The 21,909-nt window shown below is 44.4% G+C and overlaps 2 protein-coding genes across 3 annotated transcripts in view; both read right to left on the bottom strand.

Annotated features, from left to right (window-relative positions):
* The window catches only part of LOC122433651 (Golgi pH regulator), a 48,065-nt gene extending 40,782 nt beyond the window's left edge, over window positions 1–7,283 (bottom strand). The window contains exon 1 of one of the 2 annotated variants that reach the window (XM_043456752.1): window positions 7,087–7,283. In XM_043456752.1, coding sequence (XP_043312687.1) covers window positions 7,087–7,128 — 42 coding nt within the window. In that variant the 5' untranslated portion in view covers window positions 7,129–7,283. The remainder of the gene's footprint in view (window positions 1–7,086) is intronic. The other variant, XM_043456751.1, reaches the window with a different exon arrangement.
* Window positions 7,284–18,161: 10,878 nt separating this feature from the next.
* On the bottom strand, window positions 18,162–19,685 carry GJA8 (gap junction protein alpha 8). The gene has a single exon (XM_043446477.1). The coding sequence runs from the start codon at window positions 19,683–19,685 to the stop codon at window positions 18,363–18,365; it is 1,323 nt and encodes a 440-aa protein (XP_043302412.1). The 3' UTR covers window positions 18,162–18,362.
* Between the last annotated feature and the right edge of the window lie 2,224 nt (window positions 19,686–21,909).

The following is a 21,909-nucleotide window of genomic DNA, read 5'->3' as shown; positions in this document are numbered from 1 at the left end:
CACCTGATGCAAAAAGTTGACTCATTTGAAAAAACCCTGATGTTAGGAAAGATTGAAGGCAGGAGGAGAAGGGGACGACAGAGGATGAGATGGTTGGATGGCATCACCGACTCAATGGACATGAGTTTGGGTAAACTCTGGGAGTTGGTGATGGACAGGGAGGCCTGGTGTGCTGCAGTTCATGGGGTTGCAGAGTCGGACATGACTGAGCAACTGAACTGAACTGAACTGAATTAAAACATTAGTGGTTGGAGAGGAGGCAATGGATTTGAGTACTTCGAAGGTAAAATCAGCAGGGAGGAATTAAGGATGACTAGTTTGGAATATTGGAGAAGGCAATGGCAACCCACTCCAGTATTCTTGCCTGGAAAGTCCCATGGACAGAGGAGCCTGGTAGGCAGCAGTCCATGGGGTTGTGAAGAGTCGGACACGACTGAGCGACTTCACTTTCATTTTTCACTTTCATGCATTGGAGAAGGAAATGGCAACGCACTCCAGTGTTCCTGCCTGGAGAATCCCAGGGACGGAGGAGCCTGGTGGACTGCCGTCTAAGGGGTCGCACAGAGTCGGACACGACTGAAGCGACTTAGCAGCAGCAGCAGTTTGGAATATAGGATGAAGATGGAGGCCATCCACTTTATATAAAGACTACTGGAGGAAAAAAATTGGGGGAATGTGGATGAGAGACAGGAAGATGATGGGTTCACTTGTAGAGATGCTAAGTGCTTGAGGGCCATCCAGGTTGACATAAAAGATTATGAAGGGAGGGCTGAGATCCACCTGAGAGTTGAAACCGTCAAAGAATATGAGATCATTCAGGAATAGTATATAGAGTGAAGACAGCAATATGCCAAGAAGAAAATAGTAGAGAGTTGGAATGGGAAGAAGAGACCGGGAAGGAGACAGAGAAGGAATGGTCAGAGAAATAATAGGTGCCAGAACAGTGTGGTATCCTGAAACTAAAGGGAATAGAGTTTAAAGACATGTTAAAAAAGCAGATGGACAACAGAACCAGGATTGAAAAATGTTCAAAGGATTTGGTAACTGAGAAGTCAATGCTGACCTTAAGGAAAACAGTTTGAGTAGTGAGGTGGAGGCAGGAACTAGACTTCACTGGGTTGGGGGTGCATGGGGGGGGGGGGTAACGCAGTAGAGACAATAAACACAGATTACTCAAGGGACAGCCAAGAATGAGAAAGACAGAAAACATCAGACTGTAGCCTAAAGAAAAATGTGGGTAAAGAGAAAAATTTATAGGCCAAGGGGAAGAAAGCGGTAAAGAGATAAACTAATATGAGAAGAAACTGGATGTGAGTTATTATTAGCAACAGCTATCTTTTACTGACCATTTAGTAGATTCCAGGAACTCTAAGTGCTTAGCCTTGCAATCACATTAAATCATAAAAACTTGACAAAGTAGGTTTGATTGTCCTCATTACAGAGATAGGAGAAGGCAATGGCACCCCACTCCAGTACTCTTGCCTGGAAAATTCCATGTACAGAGGAGCCTGGTAGGCTGCAGTCCATGGGGTCACTAAGAGTCAGACACACCTGAGCGACTTCACTTTCACTTTTCACTTTCATGCATTGGAGAAGGAAATGGCAACCCACTCCAGGGTTCTTGCCTGGAGAATCCCAGCTGTCAGGGAAAGTTTGACAGGAGGATTCCTACATGCTGTCTCTCACGAGTCCTTTGTCCCTCTTCAAGCGGAACAGCACGCTGCTCCCAGGGACTGAGGTCATTGTGTGAGGCAAGCATGAGTCTCCTTTAGTAAACATTCTCCTTAGGACAAAACAGCTTAATCTCCTTCCCCTTTCTTGAGATATGGATTGTCTCCTGACCTTGTGACTAACATTACCCCTTGTTCCCTTGGTAACAGTTGCTGTACATTTGGTTTTCTGATCTCTATCATTCCCGAAAGAAGTTTCTTGTACTGCAGCCTATATATACTCATAGAAAAATCATTAAAGCACCTTTGCTCCATCAGAGCTTAGGTCCCCGGGTCTTTTTTTGTCTCTCTCTCTCTTTCTCTCTCTCTCTCCTTTTCTGACTGACTCTCTGGAGCGTGGAGACCCCCGTCGTGCTCACTTTTCTGCCCGGGCTTCTAAGACCCCCTCGAGAGGGCGCCTGGTGCCTTCGTGAGCGATGCAAGTCCTGTGTCAAGGACTTTATTGGTCCTCTGCGTAAACCAAGGGATCTCAGCCTCTCTCTCTTTCACTTTCTTATCGTCGACTCCGTACCACAAGGTTCCGGTTCATTAAAGGACCCCAACACCAGGGACGGGGGAGCCTGGTGGGCTGCCATCTCTGCGGTCGCACAGAGTTGGACACAACTGAAGCGACTTAGCAGCAGCATTACAGAAATAGCCGAGGTTTAACAGAAGTTAACTCATTTATAGTGGGTGTCAGAATCAAGATCAAGCTGAAGTCTGTGTGGCTGACTCCAAAGCTTCTGCTTATAATCACTTCACAATAAGCTGCTCCACAATCAAAGGCACATGTGGAAAGCATGGCTTTAAACAGGAGTAAAGGGCACCTTATCTTCTGACATGGGAGGAAAGGAGTTGGGAATGGTTATGGACATAGACAACTGCTTAGATTAAGATGTAGAAGGAGCACACACCTTTTGGCTTCACTTTTGTTGATCAAGTAGGAGGTGAGGTCATCTGCTAAGGGCAGGAGAGGTGAAATTGAAAAAGGGGCTTTGAAAAGAGTGATTAAAAACTCAGAGAACTTATGAAGGGCAGGGAACAGGAGCTGATTAAAGTCAAGGAAAAAAAAAAAGAGTCAATGACCTGATGGTGTCCATAAACTCAAGGCATCAGCAATCTGCACATATGTGATTTTCTACGAAAGCCTTCAGGCTCCTGAGTTCAGTTCAGTTGCTTAGCCGTGTTCGACTCTTTGAGACCCCATGGACTGCAGCACACCAGGCTTCCCTGTCCACCACCAACTCCTAGAGCTTACACAAACTCATGTCCATCGAGTTGGTGATGTCATCCAACCATCTCATCCTCTGTCGTCCCCTTCTCCTCCTGCCTTCAATCTTTCCCAGCATCAGGGTCTTTTTCAATGAGTCAGCTCTTTGCATCAGGTGGCCAAAGTATTGGCTCCTGAGTTAGCAGTAGACAAACTACAGCAGTGATCCAATTGTCAACTTTACATGTAGGCAAAGAAACAAGTGAATATGAAGGAGCTTGGATCCATGATTTCAGACTGAGTAGAAAAGGAAGAGGGTGAATAGTTTAGGACAAAACACCCCTAGACTACTTATGAGATCCCTTGGCTATTTTAAATCATCACCAGTGGAGACATTTAAATTCTAGTTTACAGTGAGTGAAGTTGCTCAGTCATGTCCAACTCTTTGCGATCCCATGGACTACATTAGCCCACCAGGCTCCTCCATCCATGGGATTCTCCAGGCAAGAATACTTGAGTGGGTTGCCATTTCCTTCTCCAGGGGATCTTCCCTACCCAGGGATTGAACCCAAGTCTCCCGCATTGCAGGCAGATGCTTTAACCTCTGAGCCACCAGGGAAGCCCATATTTAAATGATTTCTGAAGTCATGACTGCAGTTGAAGTTAGGCATTTAAAGAGTAGTGTATATGGTGAGATGGATAATAAAAAATAAAATATTTCACCAAGATCACTCTGAAATGGGACTTTAGACAAGGAAAAGAAAACAAATGAAATCGATAAGTCTATATGAGGTGGTGGGAAATGGGAGAAAAAGAGAAAAGAGATATGCACCTTTGTATTTCATTGTGGGTTCCTTTCAGATTGACAAAAAAAGTTTAAAAAGACTTTTACACAACTAATATAAAAAAATACCAGAAAAATTCAAGAAGTCCAAGATTAATACAAATTCTGGCAAGATTATACAGGATCTAAAAAGCACACAAAAGGGAAAAGAAATTTTAAACATTTTGCAAATAAAATAAGAATGTGCACTGCATTTATTCAAAAAAGAGAATATTTTTGAAAATGTGCAGCCTTGACCTTGAGACTTAGAGTGTACTTTGGAACTGGTAAGTCTTATAACTGTAGAGAAGGCTGAAAACAGAGGTTAAATAACAGTTGCTTTCACAAAAGATAACTCCTAAATTGAAAATTAGCTACAGATTAAAAAAAAAAAAAAAGGTCTTTAGGAGGATAGTTTAAAGAACTGACTAGAAAAAGATTCCTTTCTTGGATCATTTATTTACACTTTTATTTAACAAATATTTATTGGTGTCTAATATGTACCAAGTCTTAAGGGTAGAAGGGTGAACAAGATAGCATGGACACTGCTCTCAAGGTTTGTAATCTATGGAGGAGATATACAAGGAATTATGAAACAATGCGATAGTGCTACTATAGTGCTAGTATAAGGGAAGTGGGCAAAGGGTACTAGGAAAACATGTCAAGGGATATCTAGTCCAGTCTGGAAGAGGTTTTTTGGATATCCATGTTGAGAAACAAAGGCTGAGTAGGAGTCAGTCAGGAGAAAGAAGGAGTATGGGGAAAAGGTCCAGAAAGAGAACAGACTGGCGGAAACCTGGAGGCATGATAGCATGGCCAGGTTAAGGGACTAAAAGAAGTTCAGTAAGGCTAGTGTATAAACTTAAGTGAGAAATGGTGAAGGCCAAGGCTGAAGAGGTTAAGAGCTGAGTCTCATCATAAGAGACCACACAAGGCAATTAAGGATGTGAACTTCATCCTGTGGAACGATGAACAATCTCTATACCAAGATGTTGCCTGGGGTGAACCAGCTTCAATATATGACCTCTGATTTCAGATTTCCTTTAAAATAAATCATTCAGTTCATATAAAACATGAAAAATGAGGGGGAGATGTTTCTAAGGCAATCACACCTCTCCAGAAAGGTGCTTTTTATTAAATATTTATTAGGCTTCTACTATAGGGCTTCTCAGGTGGCTCAGTGGTAAAGAATCTACCTGCAATGCAGGAGACATGGGTTCCATCTCTGGATTGGGAAGATCCCCTGGAGAAGAAAATGACAACCCACTCCAGTATTCTTAACTGGGAAATCCCACGGACAGAGGAGCCTGGTGGGCTACAGTCCATGGGGTTGCAAAGAGTCAGACACAATTTAGCAACTCAACAACAACAAAAAGGCCTCTACTATGTGCCAGAAACTGATCTAGATGCTGGGAAGTACAGCAGAAACAAGACAGAGAGTATCCTGGAACTCATGGAGTTCACCTCTAACAAACACAAAGAGTAGTGACAGATATGAAGAAGAAACTAAAACAAGGACATGAGACAGAAGGTGGCTGGAATGGATGTTAACCTTGACTAGGAGTAGGGAGTCAGGTAAAGCCTCCCTGAAGTGACATTTTTACTGATATCTAAATGATGATGAAGTAGCCACATAAATATATGGACAGAGAACATACTACACAAAGGATTCTTTTGGGTCTTAGTTCCTCCTTTGTAAAGAGCAGCTTTGAGAATTAAATTTAATACTGCACGTTAATGCATGTGTGAAAGTTAAAATATTATATGGCACATAAGATCAGAAAGCCACTTTCTTGGCTTAACTTATCAATTATATCCATGCTATAAATCTTAAAGGTTACAATACAATACCAATTTTCTCAATGACATTCTTATTTTTATTCTAAATGAAAAAATGCTACTTAAAAATTGTCATTTTTCCTGGGGGGATACTAGGGCTAAAAATAACCCTGAGTTGTCATAAAAAGCAAACAGGAAGCCTTAGAAAAGTTAGAAAAGCAAGAGAATTACATGTCCAGATTTTTGTACATTGATACATTCTAATATTATGTACCCAATAAAAGCAATAGTTATGAAAACTTACAAAAGGTGGTAAATTTAAAAATAAAAAAAATTATTATTATCGGGATGTTACTTGTTTTACACTCTGTAAAGTATTTCAATAAAACTTTTTCAAGAAACAGGGACAATGCTCCACTCCAAAGACAGAAGCATTAGGATAAAGTAACACAAACACAGAAAAAAAACCCCAGAAAACCTAAGATTTAGTTTACTTTAAACTCCTAGAAGGAACGGTTTCTGTCATGTGCCACTTGAAAAAAAAAGAGCAATTAAAGAAAAATACCTTGTTAGTGGAGAAATGAAGTGGGGGGAGATCAGTAATTAGGTAGTCTGAGCTTCTACAAATTTTAACAGTTGGCCAATAAATACTTATTGAGAGTTTGCACCTGGAGGGAGGATAGAGCTATTAAAAAGATAGGATCTCAAAAAAAATAAGTTCATAAATAAATGAATACATAAATGATATCAGTGCTATGATAAATGCTGTGGAGAAAATAAGAGTAACTCAAAAAATGTACATAGTAAAAACAAAAAGCTCACTAGACGAAGTTTCTATAGAGCAGGGACAAGTCAGTGTCTTACTTAGGTGTGTATCCTCAGAACTTTATATAATGCTCCATAAACGTGTTTGTTGACTGTACGAATGAATAAAGATGGCTAGTCTGGAAGGAAAGAGGGTCAGAAAATGATCCGAAAGCGTGGCCGCAAACAGAGGACACACATTGTAGGTACTACTGTACAAACGAAAACTGATACTTAGAAGATCTCTGAAGTGACGGCGGCAAATCTCTCCGCATCCGCATTCAGAATTTGACAACTAACCAACAAAGCCCTCACGTGTCCCCAGGAGCCAGCCGGATTGGCGAGTGGCGCACTCCGCACCCGGAACTACACTCTTCCCTAACCCATGGATCAGTCGCGTAGCCCAGAGCTTCGGGGCGCTTTGGGGACAGCTCCCTTCTCGCGGCACCGTCTCTGAGCCCTAAGGCAACCTGACCGCTCCCCAAAGTGGAAAGGAAACCAGGAGGTGGGGTAGGATGGAGTGAGGAGGAATGGAGTATAAGTGGGAGCGCGGACGGCCGCGGGACTCCTCCTGACAGCGAGGGAGCAAGGAGCCGGACGCAGCAAATCCCACACCCTCTCGGAGTTCTAAGCATGGGTGAGGCAGGCACTAGCCGCAGGCGAGAAGGGCGAGACTCCGAGCCAGCCCGCAACATCGAGGCCTGGAGAAGACGACTCTGGAGAGAAGTTGAGGAGTCCTGAGGTGGGACGCGGTGGCTCACCTGGGAAGTAATCATGATGCTGGAGTCGATCAGGAAACTCATGGCGAAGAGTAAGGAGGGCTCGTGCCTCCACTTTCCCTGAAGCCACAACACGCTAGGTCACGGGCCCCCTCACACAGGCGGCAGTCGCCCGGGGGCCTGGACTCGCCAGCCCGACGCCATCAAGCTGCGCCCCAGCCAGCCAATCAGCAACTACGTTCAGCGCTTCCCGCCTCGGACTACGAGTGGGAGGGACGCTGAGGAGCTGAGAGCGGGGGGCGGGGCCCGGGGACCTTCTGGGGGCGGGGCTTAACTAGAGGGGGCCTGGCCAAAAGGAGCAAAGTACAGCAACGAGGTCTGAAAATTCAAAAGCAGAGGTAATGCAGGATAGCATTTCCACTTCTGAGGTTAACGGAGGTGGGGCCTGAGATAACATCTTATTTTAATTCTGTTTTATAATGGAGTTATAAAGTGAAGTTGCTCACTCTTGTCCGACTCTGCGACCCCATGGACTGTAGCCTACCAGGCTCCTCCGTCCATGGGATTTTCCAGGCAGGAATACTGGAGTTGGTTGCCATTTCCTTCTCCAGGGCATCTTCCCGACCCAGGGATAGAACCCGGGTCTCCCGCATTGTAAGCAGACACTTTACCATCTGAGCCACCAGGGAAGTCCTTATAATGGTAAAGTTAATAATAATGCATTATACCACAAATCAGGCATTGTGTTCTACATGTCACAACTTAACTTGGGTCCACAAACAATGGCATAAAGAGGGAAGAATATAAACGCAGGTTTTAGCACATATAGCTAATCAAGTAAATTTCTGATTCTTTTACCACACTTGAGAGGCAAATAGATGTATTGGAGCATGCTCAGAGGTGAGTGACCAGATAAGGACAGATGAAAGGAATTGAAGAAAGAAGGCTCAGGAGCATTGACAGTTGTCTTCATTTGAAAGAATGGATAGAATTGATATGGCCTCAAAAGATATTTGTAGGGCAAAGAACTGGGAGTTAAATGAAGATAGATTTAATTCAAAACAAGGAATAATTCTTTAAAAGTCTGAAGATGAGTTATTTTAGGAAATAGTTGCCCCCACCCCCCACCCATGTTGGAATTGCTCAAATGTAGACAGAATCACTACTTCAGCCATTCAATACTCATTTCGTGAAGGCTTAATGCACTGCTGTGGGGCTTATCCTTTCCTACCAGGCCTCTACCTAGTCCATGAAGTCCCTATAATCTCATCCTGAAGCTGGCCCCAGCTGAGAGCCATCACCCATTGTGAGACTGGCTGCATTCAAGGCTTCAGTCAATACCTGGAAATCAATACCTGCAACTTGGACTAGAGTGTTTAGTCTACTACAGTCTGAATAACTGACTCAGATTTATTCCACACAAGGAAATGTATCTTTCTTTCTTAGACTTGAGTTCTACTCATACTAAGCAGCCCAAACACTCTCAGATGTCCTGTCCCCAATCCAGAAGGCCAGGGGGCAGTGGAGACATCCCTACTAAGGGAGAGTCTTTGCCAGAGAACTTTGTGTCCCTGGCTACATCTATCAGGGAAGAAGTAGCATCTGTGTAAGCAGATGATGAGCTAGACTCTCACCTATCAAGGCTGTGTGATACTGCAGAATGCTGTGTTAGCCTACCAAGGCAAACAGTTTACCTTAGTGGCTTACTGGGATGCATGGTGGGGATCAGGGTCTCAGTGAAGCTGGCAGCAGAAAAAGGTATACAATCCCACTGGCCCCAGGGCTGTATAAAGCTTTGAAAGACACCATTCAAAATTCTATGATAAACCTTGACAGCATATAAAAAAGAGACATTACTTCGCCAACAGGTTCATCTAGTCAAAGCTATGGTTTTTCCAGTAGTCAGGTATGGGTGTGAGAGTTAGACCATAAAGAAGGCTGAGTGCCAAAGAATTGATGGTTTTGAACTGTGGTGTTGGGGAAGACTTTTGAGAGTCCCTTGGAGTGCAAGGAGATCAAACTAGTCAATCCTAAAGGAAATCAACCCTGAATATTCACTGAAAGGACTGATGCTGAAGCTCCAATACTTCCACCGTCTGATGCAAAGAGCTGACTCACTGGAAAAGACCCTGATGATGGGAAGGATTGAAGGCAGGAGGAGAAGGGGATGACAGAGGATGAGATGATTGGATGGCATCACCAACTCAATGGACATCAGTTTGAGCAAGCTCCGGGAGATGATGAAGGACAGGGAAGCCTGGTGTGCTGCAGTCCATGGGGTCACAAAGAGTTAGACATGACTGAGTGACTGAAGAACAACAACAGTTCAAAATTCTCCCTACTGTTAACACCTGTGTCCAGGTCAAGGACTGATGCGGGTGACCCAAGGAACTGCTACCCCCTGCTTTTGATTTTAGAATGTCTCCAAAACTCTTCACCCTAGATTAACATCCATGTGACTGAACTTCTTTACAAGTTGGTCACCACTCTTCCAAACCTTCTTGGCTATGCATATTAGTTCTTTCTTCTTATCTAGCCTCATTTTGGATGTGTTGACCCTGGTGTTGACCTAGTGTGCACTTAGGATGCCTTGTCCAGGGCTTTGATCGGTTCAGGTGAGTCAGAGGTAGTTCTGAATCAAATGGCATCTTTACCTCAAATCTTGCTCCTCTCTAGTTTATTCTCTGCACAGTAGATGGAGCAATCTGAGAGAATGTGACTAAAAATGCAATGAAAGTGATGGTATGTGATTTCCAAACCTAGGTCATAAAAGACATTGAAGCATCTGCCTTGATCTCTTGATTCACTTGTTCTGGGGGAACCAGCCACTGTTTCTTGAGGACACTCAAGTAGACCCATGGAGTGGCCCAAGTAGAGAGATACTAACTTGCCAGCATCAACCTTCTGGTTACATAACCATGTGAATGGGTGGATCTTACCTCTTCAGTCAAGCCTCAGATGACTGCAGACTTTGTCAATATCTGACTGCAACCCCATGAGAGACCCCAAGCTGCTCCAGAGTTCCTGACCCTCAGAAGCTATAAGAGATAATACATATTGTTGTTTCAGGGGCTCCCAGGTGGCACTAGTGGTAAAGAACCCACCTGCCAATGCAGGAGATGTAAGAGATATGGGCTTGATCCCTGATTGGGAAAATCCCCCTGAAGAAGGGCATGGCAAACCATTCTAGCATTCTTGCTTGGAAAATCCCATAGACAGAGGGGCCTGATGGGCTACAGTCCATGGGGGTGCAAAGAGTTGGACACAACAGAAGCAACTTAGCTGGCACACATGCACATTGTTATTTCAAGCCATGAAGTTTTGGAGTGATATGTTACAAAGCAATAAATAACTAATACATGAATCATCACAGACTACATTTTTTACTAAATATTTGCATGGCATAGTCTGAGTCTCTATCTTTGTAACCTTTTTTTTTTTTTTAAAGTTATTTATTTATTGGTTTGCATGTGCCAGGTCTTAGTTGCGGTATATGGGTGCGGCATGTAGACCCCATGCACTGGGAGCTCGGACTCTTAACCATGGGGCTGCTAGGGAAGCCCTCAATCATTGTAACCTTTGATTTTCATCTCTTCACCAACTCACTGTTCAACTGTCAAGCTAAAGCCGCATATCTTAGGGTTTTGTTATAGCCACATCTAACCTCAATTTCTATAAAGATACTGCTAGGCCTGATAACAGATAAACTTGAGATCTCAGAGAATTAATACAACACAAGTTTATTTTTTGTTTCATGTGAAATCCAAAAGTCCAATTCATGGGAATTGGAAGAGGTGTTGGTGGGGGTGGTAGTGATCCTCTAGTCTACAGTCATTTGAAGACTGACTGCCATTGTCGACATATGGCTTCTAAGGCTGCTCTGGGTGATGACAGCCAGCAATTCGTCCAAAAATTTCTCTTTTTTCCTGTAATTATGATAAAACAAGCCCAGTGCCTTAAACCTGGAATTCCTGGGACCTTCAGGGAAGTTCTTCCTCAGATACATTCCTTATAGTGTCAGCCTGCTCTGGTGCTGGGGCATACTTGGCCAATTATTTCTTTTCTTCCCTGGGAGTAGTATTCATTCATCCCCCAGATGTTACTATGTTCCAGTCACTGTGCTAAGTACTGAATATTCAGAGATTATATAATAATATGAAGTCTCTTTTTGAAATCACTTTTGATAAGTGCTATGATCAAGTGTACACAAATATTAAGGGATCAAAAAGGAGGGAGCAACTCACTTTGTATAGGGAATTTTGTGAAATTTCATAGAGAAGGAGACAATTGAGTTGAATCTTGAAGAATGAGAAGGAGCTGATTACAGAAAAAAGGCTGGACAGGGCAGTGTCCTGAAATACTATGAAATTCCTTCATCGCTAAATGTCAGGCTTGTCCATACTGGGGACTAGCCAATGGCTCTGTAAGACTGGGGCATATGCATGAGTGGATGGATGTGGGAGAAGAGGTTAGAAATGAGGCTAGAAATGTGGGAGATGAGGCTAGGATGTGGTGTACCTACCAGTCAGAAGCTTGTAAGCAACAGGAATAATTTTGGCAACATTAAATTAAAAAAAAAAAAAAGGAACTCTGGAGTAGCTTAGCAAACTGAAGAAAGGTTGATGAACCATGATCTGTAAAAAGAGGAACTAAGCATTTGCCAGAAATCTAGGTAAGCAGGAACTAACGGTGAATCTCTTCAAGGGGTTCTGTCAAGATAAATGAATCCCAACTACTGTTTCAGTCTCTGTTACTACACTCAAGTTTCACATTCCAGGGAGAGAGTGTATGGTTGGCCCATTTGAGTTCAAACAAACAAAACTTGACCCATGATGGATTGAGGGCTCTCCTTTGGGGTCGGTTTGCCCTCCTGCCTCAAGGGTGTACTATCTTTGGTTTGCTGAATAAAACTCTGAGCTGTAACCAGAAAAAAAAATGTTACTAAGAATCCCACCAAGATTATGTCCAATTGAGGAAGCATAAATCCCAATAGAGATGTTATTAGAGCAGAAGGGAGAATAGATTCTGGGCAAGTAAAAACAGAGGTCTTCTCTAAGTGGGTTGTAGTCACTTACAAAGGCTTTGTAAGTCATGTTAAGGAATTTAGAATCTGGGGTAAGCAATTGAGTCACTGAAGGATTTTAGGCAGAGAAGTGACGTGATAAATCGCAGGCAGAATATTTTGGCTAATTTTATTTGATGTATTTTTATCTGTAATGAATAACTTTACTTCTTCCTATAGTTCTCAACGACATAAGAGTGAACAAATCCTATTCTTTTGTCTCTTCCCAAATGGTCAAAGAAATATACTTTTATTTTTCCTGAGATTTGTGTACAGTGAGGGAGGGGACAGACTGACCAACCTTCGACTAATAAAGAGGGTGTTCATGGTCTTTCTGAATCAGATTCTCCTCCATTCCACCTAGTGGTGTGCTGGAGCTACTTGTACTGGTTTGTAAGAATCATTTGCTAAATTTCTTGGAATTTTGTGCACCAGTTCTAAGTACAGTCATTACTGACAATTAAATTACATGAGTTTAAAAATGATACAAAGGTAATACTCAAAGCTTATCACTTCTTAATTATTTTGCTATTATTTATGCTCTTGATATTATTTATATCTATTGCATGACAGAAATATTTATAATATTGTGCTATTATACATCTCATCTTTATGTTCAGTGGCATTATGTTGGTGAGTTGAAATTGGAGATGGTGGGAGAATTTACACCAAGGAAATTGACAAACACTACAAACCAGGGCCTCTTTACCCTGGAAAAGAGCTGGTTGTTACACATTTACAAACTTAGCACTGCCTCCCTCCCTTTTCCCCAGCGCTCTTGTTCCTCAACCGCTTAATTTCTAAGGAAGAACACCAGAAACTGAAGTCTGTTGACAGGGTAGCATGGCTGACAGGGCAAAAGAAAACACAAAGACAGTGAAAAGTCAAGTTAGTTTTATTGTTTTGTAACCGTCTAACATGTGACTATTAGCCCAACATAAAGATGTGGAAGGTTGGAGAATTCAGGACACAATCCCAGTAATGCCTTTGCCAGAGGTTTTCCCTAGGAAGTTTGTTTTGAATATGTTTCTTAGCTGAGTCTTTACTAATCCTGTTTCATAGATGGAAATTTGCAGAAAAAGGCAGTGAAACTATCTGCTTTTCTCTCCAGGTGACTATGGATTCTTCCAGAATATCCTTTGTTCTGGAGAACTTCCAGAATGCCTTGGCTGGAGACTGCAATGTATCCCACTGCTCCCTCATTGGTCGTATTGAGTACCACTCTCTCCAGACTTTGGGAGCAACAATGTCTAGGATAGTGGAGATGACTTGTCTTTCATAAAAATCTTTCCTGTTATTTAACTATTGAACCTAGAATTTTATGTCCTTTTTCTTTCTCCCCCAATTACATATTTAGTTATAACACAATAATTACAAGAAGGGACAGTCTCCCTGCCTATTTCACTATCACTTCTAGGTACATACTTCCTTCGCTTTACACGTAATATTTATGCTTAGAAGAGTTTCCATCCAACCAGGCAAATGTTTTTCATCTACACTTTGCTACCTTGGATTGTGTGATCATTTGCACACAATGCACATGGTCGGGGGTAACTCAAGGTTAGGGAAAGGAGTGAGAAGGAGTTGGGGGTGGGTGGGAGGTGCTGTCTGAGTGGTACCCGAGCTGCCTCAGGGACCCTCCTTAGGAACTCAGGAAAAGCAGCTGTCCATACATCTCACTCCAGGCCTTCCTCATGGCTTGGACTAAGAGCTGCTATATGCAGCTCTTTTGATTCCCAGGGCTGGTACATCTCTCCACAGGGGCCCTAGTGAGCTGAATCCTTCAGCACCACTTTCAGCAATGAATTTCATGCATGATCAAAGATGTTCTTTTTTGCGCTATAATTCTCAGGAATTCAAAACTACAGAAAAATTGACCCCCCCATCACCCTCATTTTCTTCTTTCATTTTTACTCATTGGCTCACTTTTAACCAGTTGCTTAGTTAACAATCTGCAGCATTTGGAAGTGGTGACTGTTATTTCTTCAGTCAACATTTTAGAATAAAGACTTATGACCATCCCCGCTTTCATTTCCAAATAAGTGAATTAAAAAACCCCACTTATTTCTGTTAGTATGCTCCTAGTATTTCTTGCATATCAATTTACTGGCTCTATCTCATGGAGGAGGGGGCAGAACTTATTACCCACAATTTACCTAAGGAAAATTGTAATATGGAGCGGGTAAATGACATCTTGGGGTTCCCAGAGTCAGAGAGGTACAGCCCACACTTCTGATTTGACTTTCAGTGTTCCTTGTGGGAAAATCTGATCCCCAGGTTGCACTGACCTTCAGGAATATTTGTCCAACTCTGTGTTGCAAGCTTCATGTGGGTGCCAAGTAACAGAGTCATGATGAAAAGCAGACAGGCCTTTCTACGATGACCCAAATATGAGACCCAGGGATTACCAGAGCCAAGCTTGAAACGTTCTCACTGAGCTTTGAGGAACTCTATCCTTCCTGGTCACAGATCTCACTTAATGAAGGTGTTATAACTGCTTTTGGGCAGTTAGTCCTTTGCCTCTGGAGAGAGCTGCACTTTTGATGGCCTGCTGTCCAATGCTTCTTTTTTTTGGTAGTTCCATGTACCGTAAAGGTTTAGTCTAACAAAGGCAGGACCAGGATTAGGATTGAAAGCTTGGCCTTAATGGAGCCCAGGGATGGTGATAATCCTGAGTCAGTCATAATTATTTGCCTCAGAATAGATGCTGAGGGATCCAGATGTACTGGGTAAGGTCCTCCACAGACACACTGCTGCCTCTGAATGGAACCTGACAGCAGTTGTGTGGCAGCTTAAGATGGAGCATAAAAGAACACTTTCCCCAGGTAGAACAGCATGTATATTATCTATGGTGAAACAGATCACCAGCCCAGGTGGGATGCATGAGACAAGTGCTCCGGCCTGGTGCACTGGGAAGACCCAGAGGAATCGGGTGGAGAGGGAGGTGGGAGGGGGGATCGGGATGGGGAATACGTGTAAATCTATGGCTGATTCATATCAATGTATGACAAAACCCACTGAAATGTTGTGAAGTAATTAGCCTCCAACTAATAAAACAAAAACAAAAACAAAGATTGAAATTTAAAAAAAAAAAAAGAAAGAAAGTAATTGCCCTTCTGTCCCCAGCTGTGTCTCAAGGTCAGATAGGTTCCTACCAAACATATGGGGTCAAGATTCTGTTTTGAGTCTTTTCTGAGAAAACATCTCTAGAGTGTCCAGTCCACACTGAAAAGCTCTCACCAGAAAACTGTCAGGCAGGTCAGCAGGGTCAGATAGAAGCTACCCACCTGTCCTTCTCAGTCTCCCTGCTGTTCAAGGAATCAGTCAGGCACCACTCAGCAGGGTCTAGAGTTGGCAGCCAGCTCATTAATCCTTCTGATACCCCTGGAGGTAGGTTGGTGGCAAATGCTATCTCTAGTTTGCAGACAGAAAACTGAGGTACAGAGAGGTTAAGAGATGACAATAACACAACTACTAAGTGGCAGAGAGAGAAAAAAAAAAATTCGTGGTCCCTTGATGCCTGGGTCTGTTTCTTCCAAAATAGGCTTCCTTGCTTGTTGGGAAGGCTGAGAGGGACGTTGGCAACTTCCACGATGGTGGGGTAGGGACAGACTCTGAAGCAGGATGCCACTTTACTCAAGGAAATACACACACACACACTTAGGTCTCAGCCAAGACAAGGAGAAAAGACCCTGATGCTGGGAGAGATTGAAGGCAGGAGGAGAAGGGGTTGACAGAGGATGAGATGGTTGGATGGCATCACTGACTCAATGGACATGAGTTTGAGCAAGCTCTGGGAGATTGTGAAGAACAGGGAAGCCTGGCATGCTGCAGTCCATGGGGTCGCAAAGAGTCAGACACTACTGAGCAACTGAACAAACAAGAAGACAAGGAGACCAGCAGCCTTCACCTACACATCTGCTGCTGGTCCCAAAGAGCACCAGCACTTTTCACTTAGAAGAGGATGCAATTTTTTTCTTTTCTCTTCTGGATTAGGTCCTAGTTGAGATAGACACTTTATTCTGGTAGTGATCGAGCTATTCTCAGGCTCTGAGTTTACCCATCTTCTTAAAATGGGTCTTCAGGAGCAAAACTGTAGGAGCAATAGTGCAGCCACTGGGGGTGGAGGAGTGTGATGATGTCCAGTTCTCAGGCGTGGGATTTTGTTATTTCTTTCACAATCCAGAAGAAGGTCTGTCTGGAATAGCGTTGATGGAAAGGGGAAGGAAGACTCAGGTGGTAGCCAGAAAGCCACAGGTCCACAAGATAAATACACCTGTTCAACTGTCCACTGCCTGATATACTCCTTCATTGAAAGTTTGTCACTTTGAGTTAACCTAGGTAAAATACATTTTAGGCTTTCTCTTTTAAAATGTAAATTTTCCCTGGAGTAATTATAAAAAAAATCGTATCTTAGAATGAATTTAATTTTTAGATCATTTTGCTTTAGGATGGAGCACCAAGGAGTGGGAATACTGTCACAGGGGAGGAATAGTTTTTGAGGAGGCTTTGGTCTGGAGAGCATATCTAGAATGAATATCTCAAAAGGAAGGTGGTAACCAGAGGTCAGCACAAGGGATTTGCCTTTTTGGGGGGTGGTGCTGGATGGGGGGGGGATACAATGAAGGCTGTTTTTCTGGGTCTTTGGGTTTCTCCTGTCCAGTTCCCTGTGATGTCAACTTGGTTTCTATCTCTCCTACCTTAGCCTTGGTACTGCAACCCAAGAAGCATAGCTTTGGTTTAGATGAACCATCTTGGTTGTCAATTTCTCCCTCTGCTTTGGGAACTGGTTGGCTCTAGATAAAATTATTATGTGTGTGAAATACCTGAGGATTTCCTCTGATTGGCCTCTAGATTTGCAGAGTGTTGGTTGGGGGCACAAAGGGTAGAAGATCTTCTTTTCCCTTCAGCCTCAAGGTCCCTTCCGGGGAAGAAGTCTGACCTGGGACTAGACAGGGACCCTGGCTGTGTTCCCAGTTTGTAACAGGCTTTCCCTGGTGGCCCTCTGGTGACTCTTTTGGTACACATCTTGTGCCCGAGCAAGGCCTGAGGGCTGATTCTCCTCAAGACAAGCCAGTAGGAGGTATCGTCTGGCCCAGAGCTAGGTTTGTTCCCAGTCCCTGATAAAAGGAGGTGTAGATTTCAGGCTGAGTGTTGAAGCTGTAAGAGGACAGGAAAGAAAGGGACCTTTTCTGCTTTAGGGAAGAAAACGGCAACCAGGATTTTTAAAACCTTTTCAGTTCAGGGAGAGAGTATGGCGTCTTGTTCTCCTTTTCTGATGGTGCCCAGTGCAGAATTCCCACTAATACAAGGGATGTAATTGCATCAGAACCCAGGGCTACTGTGACCCAAAAGAAAGGCCAGTGAGAACTCTGGACATCTCCTGCACTGATGATTTAAACCAAACACTCCAAAATGGTAAAATGAGGTTTGGAAGCCACAGAAATGAGTTGAGACCATAAATAATATGACCAACTCCATAGGGAAGCTGGGCTCACAAGTATCAGCTGAACTTGCAAATCGGTGCCCTGCAGGTTAAATTTGGCTTGCACATTTTTTGGGGGCGGGGGGGGGGGGCTCACACGGCATATTTAAAATTTGGTTGGCAATGTTAAAAATGTGGAAAACTTCACTTGAACATTTGGATTTCTGGCTTTTCTTGAAAAATCAGATGGCCAGATAACACTGTCTGGTAATCGCTGCCTGAAAACGAGCAGGTGCCCTCTGCTCTCCAAATTTCACTGCCCCAGCCGTCGCATGGTATTAGAACAGGTGCACTTCACCAATTTAAACCACTTCACCAATTAAACCGCCTGCATCCTGTAGGCGGTTAAGTTTGGAACTGCTGATATATGCCACACGGTGTTTGCTAGGGAAGTGCTGAGTTGGTAAAGTTCAGCTGAGTTTGTAAAGTTGCCACAAGGCTGGTAAAAAGCTCTGAGGCAATCAGTTCTGATTGAAAGGCTTTCTATGGGGAAATGAGGATGAAAGCAGAATTGCCCGTGGCTGTGGAGAGGGGTAGGGCAGTCACGAGACTGGGAACTTTGATGGGACAATGGGTTTATCTGGGTAGCCTTTGTACCCGGGAAAGGCAGTTTCCTGGTTGTAGGGCATGCACAGTTCTACCACGGTGCCCGTCCAACCAGGGTGGGTGTGAGGGGAGGGAGAGAAGACTCAAATCGTGTCGGCAACTTTAGGTTTCATCTTGCCGTGTGTTAGCTAGCTCAGGCGTTTTCTTTCTCTCTTTGGCACCGCTTCACACGGTGAGATCGTCTGACCTGGCCCGGCTGCTGGCTTTGCTCAGCCTGCTCAGGGGTCTGGTGTCTTCCCCCGGCAGCTCCGCACACAGCGAAGGCGCCTTCTCAGGCGTCAGCTCTTGCTTTGATACCTTCTCAGGCGGCGGCTCTTCTTTCTCAACCTCCTCCTCCACTTCGGGGGGCTCCACTTTCTCCGCTTCCAGCACGGCCAGGGTCTCTTGGCCTTCTGTGCTCACTCTCTCTGCCTCCTGACTCTTCTCACCCACCTCTAGTTCCGCGGCCGCCTCTACCGGCTGCCCCTCCGCGACTGCCTCCTGGGCGCCCACCTGAGCGTAGGAAGGCAGTGTCTCCTGGTAGGCCCTGGACAAGTCTCCCAGGGGCCCCGGGCCCACCTTCTCCTCGAACTGACTGAAAGGCTTGGCAGAAAGGGGGGTGGCCTCCACCATCCCCACCTCCGTCAAAGGGAAATAATGGGACACGATTTTCTCTTCTTCGAGGAGCTGGTAGCCCTTGGCCTTCTGGATGGAGGAGACGGCAATGGAGTGGAGGGACTTTTCAGGAATCTCCCCCAGTGGCTGCTCCACCGGCCTCTTGAAGGCGGATCGGATTTTCTTCAGGCTCAGGTGGCTCAGCTCCAGAATATTGAGAAAGAGGGACACGGAGGCCACGGAGAGCATGAAGAGGATGAAGATGGTTTTCTCGGTGGGTCGTGACACAAAGCAGTCCACCACGTTGGGGCAGGGCCACCGGCTGCAGCGGTAGAGGGGCAGGATCCGGAAACCATACAGGAAGTAGTGGCCCACGATGAAGCCCACCTCAAAGAGGGTCTTGAAGATGATGTGGCAGACGTAGGTCCTCAGCAGGGTCCCCTCCAGCCGGAACTTCTTGGTGCCTTTGCTGCTGCTGCTGCTCTTCTTGACGCTGCCCTGGTCCGCCGCTAGGGGCGCCCTCTCGCCGCCGTTGCCCGGCGACTGCTGGCTCAGCTCCTCGGCCTCGCGCTCCTTGCGCTTCTCCTCCATGCGGACGTGGTGCACCGCGTGCCCCACGTACACCAGCGACGGCGTGGAGACGAAGATGATCTGCAGGACCCAGAGACGGATGTGGGAGATGGGGAAGGCCTCGTCGTAGCAGACGTTCTCGCAACCTGGCTGCTGGGTGTTGCACACGAAGTCAGACTGCTCATCCCCCCACACGAACTCTGCTGCAGTGCCGAGGATGAGGATCCGAAAGATGAAAAGCACCGTGAGCCATACGCGGCCGATGACCGTGGAGTGCTCATTAACCTCCTCCAAGATGTTCCCCAGGAAACTCCAGTCCCCCATGATTCACCTACCTGCAGGAAGGAGAAGGCAAAGCTGAGCGGCCACAGTGCAATCCGGAATCCACCTCTTTTTGCTAACTCTCAGGGTACCTCCCCTTCATGGGTGGCTGAAACGGTCAGTGGGTTAACAGTATCTTTTGAGTGTTTCCTCTGTGCAGACTAGTACTAGTTCAGTTCAGTTCAGTTCTGTCGCTCAGTCGTGTCCGACTCTTTGCGACCCCATGAACCGCAGCACCCCAGGCCTCCCTGTCCATCACCAACTCCAGGGAACAAAAGAGGCCTAAAAGAATCTGCTTCCACTGGCTTTCTCATCTGTAAAATGGGTTCTCATTCACTTCACAAGCTGCCTGAAAGGATAAATGAGACAGCGTCTGTATAAGCCTTGAACTGCCTATCAAATAAGAAATCACTGTTGATCATAAATAGAAACTCATGGTTTCATGGGTTTAAGTCAAGACCACAAGCTGAACTGAGGTTCATGAGGCAAAATGCTGAAAAAATATTCTAATCCATTGGTGTCTACCTCCCCCCCCCCCACCAAATTTTTTCCTATGTATGAAATTGCCTGTAGTAACCTTACTTGTGACTGTGTTGGGGTATACAATGATCGTATGTTGAAAGGGAAGTGGAAGGAAACATATTTTTTGAATATCTGCTTTGTTGCCGACCTTTGACGTTACATTTTTTTCATTCACTTTGATACTGCGAGACCTACCCAACGCCTGTCGCAGAGCCCAGCACATAATGAAAGCTTGATAAATGTTTAACTAATTTGATTCTATCACATGAGAAAACTGAGGCTCTGAGAGTTTAAATAAGTTGTCCAAGATCAGAGAGCTAGCAGCAGTTCTTTCTGCTAGGTTATTTTTGCCACCCCTTTGGGACTCATTGCCTGTGATTGGAGCTGTACAGTTCTATGACTCCTGTGCTCCTCATTTATGTTTTCTCTTGTCTAGGTTGAAACCTGGAAACCTTTCTTAATAGCTTTTCAAATTGAGAGTGATATATATGTGTACATATATATTTGTATTCATTTATTAAAATAAATCCAAATCTTTTAAATCCAAAGAATGGGGAGAGTGCTTTGGGAAGAAATCATGTCACAGGGTGAGAAAAGTCCATTAAGATGGTTTTAATGTCCCACAGAGTGAAAAGGATTTAGGGTCTGTAACATGTGGCTGCTTTAATAGAGTTAAAATTTCATCTGTCAGAAAAAAAATACCATTAAACATGATAGTATACAATGCCCCTAGCAATGGTGATGACTAATGGACATGGGATTGAACTGATGGGGGTGATGTGTGCAAACTGGGTCATTTGTCCAGTGCAAACCTGTGGTGCAAGCTGGTAATCTCTGAAAGACTCTGGTCAAAACCTCCACTTTGGCTATGTTCCTCCAGCTTGAACATCTTTAGAGTTGTGGGGTTTACTCATTACTGCCCTCAGGCCAGGGCAAGAGCCTATGCTAGAGATGCTGGTCTGGGCTTCTCCAGCCAAGCCCTACGTTATAGGATCAGAAGTCCATGGCGCCAGAGGATATGCCCATCACATTTAATGACAGTGATATTTGCTAAACATTTGGATGAGTGATGAAATGTGGTATCTTAAATTAAGTCAGATTGTCATCTTTAGAAGAGGGTAAACAAAATGACATCTGAAAGCTTTCTTCCACCCTGTGGTTTGGAGCCTGGCCAGACAGAACTTGGTGGCAGATACTGATGGCAGGGGTGAACAGTGCCAACCTAGGCTCTCGGCTATCTATTTTTTGGTGAAGAGTAGAGAGAGTTTCTTCTCTTGGAGCCACAGAAACTTCCAGTTAGGCCAGGCATCTGACAGCAGCTTTTCTCCTCGTGGAAAGGTGAGAGCAGCTGTGGCACCCCTAGCCATGACTCTGGCTTTGGGAAGAGTTCCTTTCGGGAATGGGGAATTGAGAGTGGGCAAGGGTTCTTGACTCAAAACCAGCTGTTCAGAATCCCAGTCACATGTATCTAGTTATACTACTGCCTTTAACACTACTCAGATGGCAATTAAATTTATTTTTTGCCCTATGAAGAGTGGCAGCCATTCCCATTGTCTTCTGGAAGAAGGTGGGAAACACCACAATCATGTAAACTGTCCATGCATAAATCCTATTGGTGACAGAGCCAGAAAAATCCAATATTTTTTAATCAACTAGTTCAATCTAAAATTCATGTCAAAACAATAATTTATGTAATTTATTCCTG

The sequence above is a fragment of the Cervus canadensis genome, chromosome 2 (genome assembly GCF_019320065.1).
Source record: "Cervus canadensis isolate Bull #8, Minnesota chromosome 2, ASM1932006v1, whole genome shotgun sequence".
NCBI classification, from domain to species: domain Eukaryota; kingdom Metazoa; phylum Chordata; class Mammalia; order Artiodactyla; family Cervidae; genus Cervus; species Cervus canadensis.
The sequence above is the reverse complement of the archived record's forward strand: the minus strand, read 5'-3'. Positions and strand labels throughout refer to the sequence as shown.

Coding starts and splice junctions, on each gene's coding strand:
- GJA8 (XM_043446477.1), bottom strand. CDS start 19,685: ATGGGGGACTGGAGTTTCCTGGGGAACATCTTGGAGGAGGTTAATGAG.